Source organism: Diospyros lotus, chromosome 5 (genome assembly GCF_014633365.1).
Source record: "Diospyros lotus cultivar Yz01 chromosome 5, ASM1463336v1, whole genome shotgun sequence".
Taxonomy (NCBI): Eukaryota; Viridiplantae; Streptophyta; class Magnoliopsida; order Ericales; family Ebenaceae; genus Diospyros; species Diospyros lotus.
The window spans coordinates 33,690,940-33,701,696 of NC_068342.1; the positions used below are offsets into that span (position 1 = coordinate 33,690,940).

Genomic DNA, 10,757 nt, shown 5'->3' on the forward strand with positions numbered 1-10,757 from the left:
TGGTGGAATGGATGGATATTTTTTAAGTTATTATGATGCATAATTTTTGATTGGTACAAAAGGATTGAAAGGAATCATCTAAATTCAGGGGAACTACCTGTTAATTGGAAATAGAGGATATGAAAACATATATCACAAATTAATTACTCATTTTGTGGTTAGAATTAGATAGATACAGCAGACATTTCAAGCGCTTAAAACTGCACTCCACGCTAAATTATGTTTGAATATCTTCTCAAAGTAGACTTGGATAAGCAAAATTAAGCCCAACAATACTACAAGGTCAAAAGCAGGTGAAAGTATAAAGATACAACAAAAAGGAAAGGAAAACCGTTGGTACCTCCACCCACAGCAAGGATTGTTTTGAAAGTATCAGCCCCAAAGCAGCAGCAGAAATTCATGCACCTGAACTCAGCCCAAATGACTTCACAATATTACTAACCCTTTCAGCAAAAGTTTTGGAAGTTATCTTTTTCCCTGGCTCGTGAAATGGGTTCGACACTGCATCAACATATGCTGAATGGAACCTCCTGAAAAACTATTCAATAGAGATTTGTTTGACCAGAAAACAAGCACAAGTTAGATGTCACCCATAAAAACAGTTTATTGCACATAAAATGTAGGGGGCAGGCATGGAATACCAAATAGCCTGGCAAGAAAAGGAAAGCATGCAAATTCTTTTATGGTAGTATTTACGGAGACATGTTGTCTGAATATCACTCTAAGGTGAAAATGATGGTAAGAATCTTGAAGATTAATTTGACAAAACAAAAGCCAGCATACTAATAACAGTGCAAATTTCTACTTCTTCTTTATTGCCTGCAAATGCCAAACATACCAACCTGGGTGGATTGATTTTCAGGCTGGACTTTAATGTGGCTGAGTTTGAAAATAGCCATCAATTTCGAACAACTAAATTTCTTCTTGAACCAAGACACATGATTGCAGTAAATCATAATTATTCTCAGATGGATTTAACATGTTCTCCAGCCAGAGAGAGACCAAATTCTAGGATAGCTAAAGAAGGAACATGGAAAATCTCGTCTGATAAGAAGCATGAAACATTTTCTTTGTTGTTTGCTTCCTTGTCTTTGACTTTCTTCAAACCCCCTTCACCCCTCCCCTTTAAGTGCCAAAGACAGACCACAGATAGCTTCTGCTGCACAGCTGCAGCATAGCCAATGTAAAGTTCATCATATCTGGAAACTGGCTCTATGAAGCACAGACATGGACACGGGACACAACATTTTTCCTAAGAGAGGCAATATTGACACACCCAATAATGATTTTAACACAATATATTTAGGTAGTGTTTGTTAACGAAAATATAGACCGAAAAAAGTGGGATATGAAAAACATTTCAGACAAAAATACTTTTCATTATGTTTGTTAAATTTATCTGACGACCCTGAAAAAGAAATCACGTGACTTTTTATCTCGAATTTTTTAGATAAATTTATTTCTCCCTCCTCTCTAGATAAATTTATTTTGGACCTTACATATAAGAAAAAATGATGCATATGTCCTCTAATGCATTCCAAAAAATTTAATAAACGGTTTGATAAAAATCTTAGAATGTTTCCTAACCTTATCTTGACCATTCCATATCTTGGTCTGGAAAACATTCCGACCTTATTTCAATACAACCTTATCTTACTCATTTTAACAAATGCTAAAAGACGCAACTAGACTTGAAAATTTGTATTATAAATAATCTTTTACATCATAAGAATACTTTTTACAAATCTACACCTTTCTCTTCTCTAACGCAAAATCACACACCCTCCATCTTAAATCAGCAGATAAATGCATTTTTTTATAGAAGGATAATTTATTATTAATAAACTTCTGAAGAGAATAAGTTAAAGAGATTTTTTTTTAATATTTTGAGTGCTACGCAACATCTATAAAATCAGCAAAATGACCCTGTTTTGTGGAAACATATCTTCACCTTGGAAAAAGTTTTTGAGGTCATAAAATTACGAAATAACCACTATTAATTATATACAAGTAATTATGAGCGAACATATTTATTATAAACAAAGAATTAGCTAAATATGGTGAGATTGACAATAGAGAGAGCTTAGACTGAGGACACCTCTCCCATAATCCTCCTCCTCATCCTTGCATTTGTCTACTGTTCAAATTTTTGTTTAACTCCTCGTTCTTCTCTGCATTAGGTAATGGATACAGTACCCATACTTGATCATTTTCACACCCAGAAAAGATATGTGTGTGTATTTTTATTTCATAGTTTTAAGTTTCTGGTTGGGCACACAGAGACTATTGGCGTTCATGATGGTCTTCATAGTGGAGTGTCAATGCTACGAACAAACCAGGTTTTATGTTTGAGATGAGGGTTAATTTCTATTTGTGAACGTTTGTGTGGTCAAAGAGGTGGTTAAGGGTTGATTTGGGTAAAAGGGTTTAGGGTATCAGATTTCTTTTGTTTTTTTTTTTGAATTACAAACATAAAATAACCAAATTATAAAATTAATATTTTATAAAAAAATGTACTTCTTTGCTGATTTAAAAGATGGAGAGTAAAGGTGGTTTTTGTTAAAGAAGGAGACGAAGAGTACAGGGGTAGGTCTGCAAGTGTAGTCCCATAACTTAAAAGATTATTTATAATTGTAGAATATTATTTTTGAAAGAGGCATAGTTATGAACATAAAGAATGGTTATAAAAGAAACTGCCTATTAGTGATTGTGGGTCCCATTAAAAAGCTCCTATACTTTTTATAAAAAGCGGGTAACCCCCTGATTTTGCTTAAAAGAAGTTCAATATACATTTTTGGAAAAAGCAGTTATGCTTAAAAGCAAAACAATACTTTAACAAACGCTGTTTTTTTTTTATAAAAAGTTGATAAAAAAAAAAGAAGCTATTGTACTTAAAAAGCTTAGCAATACCAAACAGGCTCTTACTCCTTTGTTGTCCAGAAATTTTAAAATTTATCTCCAAGACCAAGCAATCATTATAAAATACAAAATATATATTGAGAAGAATATATAATATATCAAGCAATAATAGCAATCTACTTAAAATATTAAATATATATCAAGAAACAAGAAGAATCAACACAAAAAATGAATACTTACATTTCTCACATCCGCATCTCGGACATCAAGGTCTGTGGTCACCAAGATGAATTTCACCTTTGTGTTAGTCAAATAACCATATCTGCAAATTGCATAAAGTAAGAAATGAATAGTTCATCATACTAACCCAACCAATCAATAAGATGCCACCAAGTGGCCTTGATATTATAATATACTTACACCTTGTAGTTTTCAGTTGGATATAGCAAGCCAAGAAAAGTTTCATTAAGTGTCGGTCCAGATTTTTTTGGATTGTTTACTGGAACAAGACGAATCAGTTTTATGTCAGAATGGATAATGCTCTCATAAGCCAACTTAACAGTTCCAACTATATCTTCAGATTTAAGCAACTAGTTCAGGAAACAGTAAACAAACTGACATCAGAGCTCAAGTAAAAATAAAAATCACATGCAGTAATTACTATTTCGTCATTATGTTCAAAATTCTGGAATGACTACTAAATAAGCCTTAAGATAGTGTCTCAAAGACATTAAGAAGAAGAAGAAACTTTTATGCAGCAAGCCACGAGATCAACCCTCTACAAGATCTCAGCCCTGAAAACAGCAAAAGCTGGAACGCTACTTACGCAATAATCTGCATAAGGGTATTATTGTCACATTAAAATTCCATTTCATAAAAGGAGTCTCCAAGTTCTAATCTGAAACACCGAGTACCTGGGCCATCTATTCAGATATTATTTAGTAAGGTGCTCCAAATATATGGCCAGTCATTGGAATGTGCAATTACCTATGATCATACTTTTTCATTCTAAAGGCCAAGTAGGAGGTGGAAAAGTCATTGCCTTCTCAAACCAAAGTGAATCACAAAAGTTCTCTTTAAACACTAACAACTTGAACAGAATGAAATAATTAGTTTAAAGCCATTCTGGCAGCCATTTCCACAACCCATACACATTAATCTACAATAATTTGTGATGACATTTTTCTTTCAAAAAGCCCAAGTACTGGGTGCATATGTAAGAGGACACTCATTGCCCCCTCGAATCCCAGTGAATGACAAAGTTCTCTTCAAATATTAACAATCAGAAGAATATGGAATAATTATGTTAAAACCATCATGGCAGCACTTTCCACAGTCCACAAATGAAATGCAAACATGAATTGTGGTGACCAACATAAAACATAGTTAGCTCCCCTGCCACATACAGAACCAAAAAAAAAAAAAAAAAAGAAATAAAAGAAAAGAAAACAACATAAGCGTAAACTCTCGATAGGGATCTTTATGAAAATCAACAAAAAAAAAGTATATCCCTTTAGAATATTTGACACCAATGAACCATGACGCATGGTTATCAAAGAAAATGAACCATGAAGCACAATAAATAGGCATGTTAAAGTACCTATTAACTTAATAATCTAGACAATGTTTTAAATTAATCTCCAAAAACCTAATACTGTCAACACTCCCCATCCCCAATTTGTTAGTCCATAGAAAGAGGAACTACGGCAAATTTGAATTTCACAAGAGTATATTTAGTGGAGCACACATCCAACTTGGAAGGCCTGAGAATTGAATCAAAGCTACCAATTCAATTTGGTTGAGTTCGATTTTGGTTCACCATGGTCTCCTTCTAACTTTTGAATTTGAAGAACTAATGACATTAGTTAGATTTGAAGTACGAGAGTTGTTTCACCCTAACCAACTCAAGAACTTAATGCTGTAACCCCATCAAGAACAGATCTGTAATGAAGTTTAAAAATGCTTGGGACAGCCATTTGATGACTCATTGTAGCTAATAACCTAGAGCTGGGTTTAGGTAGCAAAAAGAATAAAACCCTCCAGTCATTTGACAATGAAAAAGGACCAAAGATGAACCATTGCACATGTTTAATCCAGAAGAATTTATACGAGTAACTGCACAGGAAATGCATGCATTTAACATGTTTTAATTTTTTCAGTCCAAAGTATCTTTGTCCTCAAAAGCAGTATAAATGTATTCCAAAGAGATGCTCACTCATGGTCTACATTACAGTAGAAGATTTAAACGGAGGTTGTGGGTGCATTGTCAGGTATTGGTTTATAGGTGTTTATAATCTTGCTGAAATTGAAGCTCGATTGTCTTGTTGCTGACATCCATTAACTTGTTTATGCAGTACATAGATCCACACACATATATTGATTGTATACTACCTATGTCAATCCCTCCCCCTCCCCTTTTTTCAAGCTCAGAAGAAACTGAATTAAACCTGAAAACTCATTAACCCGAATATGACAAAAAGCTACTAACTACTAACATAAGGCTGAGAGTGAAAAAAATAATATTATAAGATTAATTTACTCCTCTAAGTCCTCCCTCTAATAGCTTATGCGGATATATAAATTTGTGGTCAACAATAACTGTTTCACAACCATGCAGTCTTCAAATTTAGTTTTCCGCTTCCATTTTAAAAAATTTAAAAACTAAAACAGAAAATGGCATTTGGTTACCTATATTTATTTTCAAAAAAATTCAAAATTTTGAACACACCAAAAAGGGCGTATTCATTTTGGGTTTTTATTTTCATACTTGACTTGCTACTTCTCAATCTTCAGTATGCTCCTCAATGCTCAAACTTCTTCCCAAAAGGTATGTGAATTTCCAAGCATCAGATTCATCTAACTCCCACGCCCAAGGACATGGAATAAAACCAAATTTAAAATTTTCAAGAACATTTTTCATTTAACATAGAATTGTGATTAAAAACAGTATGTAACTTTTTAAGCATAGTTGAAAGTTCTACACTTAATTGCATACTTAGATTATGAAAATTTATGCATTTGCTTGATAGTGTGAATGCATTGCATATTTTCCTGCTCTAAGGTTCAGATTTAGATCCAGGTCCTAGAATTACTAAACTAACTGTTAGGGAGACAATAGAAGGTAGTATGATTTTCCAAACTGTAAGAGAGGTAATTCCTTTATATTTTATGATAAGCAAATGGATTTGAACTAAGCAAGCTAATTCAACCATATAAATCTTCACATGCCAACAATGCTAGGGTAAACCAAGAGATCAAATCGATGGTGTATTTACACCTAGCACTTTTTACAAATGTTTTATAGATGTACTTATGGGAATAATTTTTCATTTAATATAGATGTTTCCATTTTTACTAGTTATCAAGAAATTCCTTCTGAGATGGGATCAAATTATTGCACAATATCTGTAAATATCCACACAAGACTTTCTATTACTCAGCTAAACTTTGACAGGATGCCAATGTTCAAGATAAAAGGGCTACATGATCTTCATCCAAATGTAGGACTAGGTTTGAATATATAACATCCACACTAATCAATAATTGTTTCAGTATGGGAAAATAATGAATTAATCTGATGGCACTATGAGTCTAATTAAAGACTATATAAATGAAGATTTTTTATTTGAAGTTTGGGATTCTACATTGGATCCTAAGAGGTTTTTTAAGACCAGATTTTAGGATCTTTTGATCCTATGAACACAACATTTATACGAATAAATCTCTAAAAGTAGACACAAGGTTGGCCTAGATGACACCAAAAATATGTAAAAAGTGATAGAGCAGTAGCATGCAACAGAAAAGAAAAGAGCATTCAACAAAGTTGGGTTTTGGAATCAGATCATGAATGATAAACACAAATTTAAAGGAAAAAAAAGTAACAGAGTTGGATTTTGCAATGACAAATGTAAAAAATATAAAAAGATACAACCAAAAGATAAAAGATTTGGATGTCACACAAATAAGAAAAAAGAAGAGAAAATAATGAAAATGTATACAGAAATAAAAAAGAACAAAAAAATGTAAATACCAAGAGGCTCGAAGAAAGCTATTAATAGGTTTATATTTGTACATTTACAGTAGAAAGAGAAAGAGAAGACAAATAGAGCAAGAATTTCCTGCCAGAAAAGGATTCATCATTCAGTAAGAGACTACAAAGTAAATGATAAAACAACTAAATATATATTAGACTTATCACATTATCGAAAGGCAAAAGGATGAAGAGCAGTGAAATGGTCAACGAAGCAACACTATAAAGGTATGACCAAACATAGTTGCATGTGGAGTGGAAAAAATAACAACATATCCAGCCTTTATCCTACTATGTGGGGTTGGTTACATGAATTCTAGACTTCCATATATTTCTATCTTTTGTCATATCTTCATTTAGGTCCATACACTTCATATCAAACTTTAATGTCTCTCCTAAAGTCTTCTTGAGTCTGCCTCTACATCTTTTTTTGACTAATTATTTCATTTCATCAACTCTCTTCACAGGAGCGTCTCTTGATCTTCTTCTCACATGACCAAACTATCTTAGTCTAGTCTCTCTTATCTTCTCCTCAATCGGCACTACTCCTACCTTATTACGAATAACTTTATTTCTAATTTTATCTTTTCTTGTATGGCCGCATATCCATCTTAGCATCCTCATCTCCACTACGCTCGTCTTTTACTCATACTAGTATTTGACTGTCCAACATTTTGAGCCATACAACAAAACTGGTCTTATAGCTGTCCTATACAATTTTCCTTTCAATTTTAATGGGATTTTACCATCACATAACATCCCCGATGCATTTCTCCATTTTAGCCAACCTGCCTTAATTCTATGCATGACATCCTCATGAATTTCTCCATCTTTTTGAATCATTGATCCCAAATATCGAAAATGGTCTTTTATTTGTATGATTTGGTCTTCCAATTTTATTATAACATCATCCACTCTTGCATTCTTACTAAATTTACATTCCATAGATTTTGTTTTCCTTCTACTTAATTTAAATCCCTTAGATTCTAAATTGTTTCTCCACAACTCAAGCTTAATATTCATTCCCTCTTTTGTTTCATCCACCAACATTATGTCATCTGCAAATAGCATACACCATGGTACCTCTATCTGAATGTGTTTAGTGAGTTCATCCATTAATAAACCAAATAAATATGGACTTAGTGCAGAACCTTGATGCAGTTCCATTATAATTTTAAACGGTTCAGTATCCCCTCCGCATGTTCTGACCCTTGTCTCTGCACCGTGATACATGTCCTTTAAGGTTTGTATATAGTCTATTCGAACTCATTTCTTTTCTAAAACCCTCCATAATACTTCTTTAGGGACCCTATCATAGACATTTTCTAAATCTATAAACACCATATGCAGGTCTTTCTGATGATCCCGATACCTTTCCATGAGGCATCTCAGTAGGAATATAGCTTCCATTGTTGACCTACCAGACATGAAACCAAACTGATTTTCCAAGACATCTGTTTCTTTTCTAAATCTCTGCTCTATTACTCTCTCCCAAAGTTTCATGGTATGGCTCATTAACTTAATTCCTCTGTAATTTTCATAGTTTTAAACATCTCCTTTGTTTTTGTATATAGGAACCGAAGTACTCTTCCTCCACTCATTTAGCATCTTTTTCGATTTAAGGATTGCGTAAAATAATTTCGTTAGCCAGGAGATGCCCTCTTCTCCCATGCATTTCCATGTTTCTATTAGTATATTATCCGATCCCATTGCCTTATTATGATTTTTCATCTTTTTTAATTCTTGCCTTATTTCTTTTGAACTTATGCGTCGATAAAATGTATAGCTCACGTTCCTTTTGGAGTTACTAAGATGTCCCAACCTAACTCTTGTGTCCCCACCATCATTGAATAATTTTGTGAAATACTCATTCCATCTCTCCTTAATCACTCCCTCATACACTAATACATTTTGGTTTTCATCTTTTATACATTTTACTTGGTTTAGATCTCTTATTTTTCTTTCTCTTGCTTTAGCTAATTTATATATATCCTTTTCTCCATCTTTTGTATCAAGTCGTTTATATAGATTCTCATATGCTTTTGACCTTGTTTCACTAACAACATCAATTCTTTTAGTTATCACAAACAACAGCAATTCTGTCAATTATCACAAACATAGACAAAGTCTTAAACAACTTCAACCTAAATTTTTGTTTTTTCTTATCCTATTTGACAAATGTGGCTTAGTGTATTTCACCTCAACCTAATAAAGGCCATGTAACCATAATTTTTATCAAAATGTCACATATAAAACAAAACAGTTATTGAAGATTGGATCATATGAAATGGAATGTAGATCAGAATTGCAGGGTAGAGAACAATATTCAGCTATCAGAATAGAGACGGAGACCTGATCTACAAGGGATTTTATAAACAGTTTGGATAGAAGATACTCAGATTATAAATTGTAGGATTGAGATTTTAAGAACTATGAGTAAGATTGAAATGGCTCTAATTAACAGAAGATTTATCATTTCGTTATAGAAATCCAACATCTACGATAAAACTCACTGGTGAAAATGCAACAATCTCACAGAAGCCTTAAGGGCCGTGCCAGCTTTATGTTCTCGCTAACTGACAATATATACCAGATAAAGCACTCATTTTTCATCGTAAATTGCTCTATCCATGTGATGGATCTTCAATTTACACACCAATGAAATTGCCATAAAGCCAAGAGTGCAAGCAACACAACATAAACATTCCCACTCTAATAGAAAGAAAATCGCAAGAATTAGTCAAATACGAACACCGTAAATATAAAAGTGTAAAGTTACAGCACAGAGAGAGGAAAAATTAGGACCTCTTTCGTCGACGACGTCCAAGGAGCAATGAACTATGTGATGAAGCTTCAGCGCATCATCGGCCTCCGTGAAGCTCTGTATGTAAAGCGGATTGTTCTGTTCGCCGTGAATCGGTGAATTTCTCAGATTGTAGTACACAGATACAGCAATTTATTAAAGAATAATGATGAATATACATGATTCAACGTTACGCACCTGGTGGCCGACTACGGCGACGCAGACGATCATCTTCTCCGGCCTACTGTGATCGGCTGATTGCCACTGACAGGGCACAGAACAGATCTAATATGTACTTCAGGTCTGCCCCAACGAGTTTCAAATCAGTACGACTCAGTTTGCCGAGAAAGGGCTCTGTTTTTCTGATGATTAAACAATTTTCTGGGCTTCGAGTCCAACGTCGGCCCAACAACATTTCTACACAAGGCCCAGACAGGGAGATTCTGGGCCCCGGCTGATTTCTATATTAATTATATGACACTTTATTCGACTTATTTAAAAGAAAAAAATATTTTTAAATGACTTATAATTGAGTCAAGATAATAATACACTATCTTCAACATAAAACAGTATTTGTAAGGTTATTATTAACATGTATTATGTATCAAATATTTTATAAATAGACCCAAGGAAAATAATATAAGTATAAAATAAAACATTATACTTAATTGAATTATTTTATTTTATACATATCAAAAAATATTTATGTATTTAAAATAATTAAATAGAAATTTAGAAGTTGACAATTTATAATAGAAAATATAATTTATGTAATTAAAAATAAATTTTATACATATATATTTTTAGTTTATTTTTGCAATTTAGAAAAATAGATTTTAGTTTATTATACATTTTATGTATGAGAGGAGAGAGAAAGAGACAAGAGAGCAGTGGCGGAGCCACGCTTTGGCCAACTGGGCCTTGGCCCTAGCTGACTTTTTAATTTTTTATATATATTACTGTAGATAATTATAATTTTTATAATTTGACTAGAACTAAAATTATAATTTAGCCCAGACTAAAATTTTTTCTTGACTCTGCCACTGCAAGAGAGAATGTATGAAA

The 10,757-nt window shown here is 33.1% G+C and overlaps 1 protein-coding gene across 1 annotated transcript; it reads right to left on the bottom strand.

Moving 5' to 3' along the window:
* Nucleotides 1-184: 184 nt before the first annotated feature.
* Nucleotides 185-10,052, bottom strand: LOC127802492 (uncharacterized). The gene is made up of 5 exons (XM_052338326.1): nt 9,891-10,052; nt 9,695-9,791; nt 3,280-3,358; nt 3,100-3,181; nt 185-538 (listed from the first exon to the last, which is right to left on the bottom strand). Exons 1-5 carry the CDS (start codon nt 9,921-9,923, stop codon nt 398-400), a joined length of 432 nt encoding a protein of 143 aa, XP_052194286.1. The 5' UTR covers nt 9,924-10,052; the 3' UTR covers nt 185-397.
* Nucleotides 10,053-10,757: the final 705 nt, after the last annotated feature.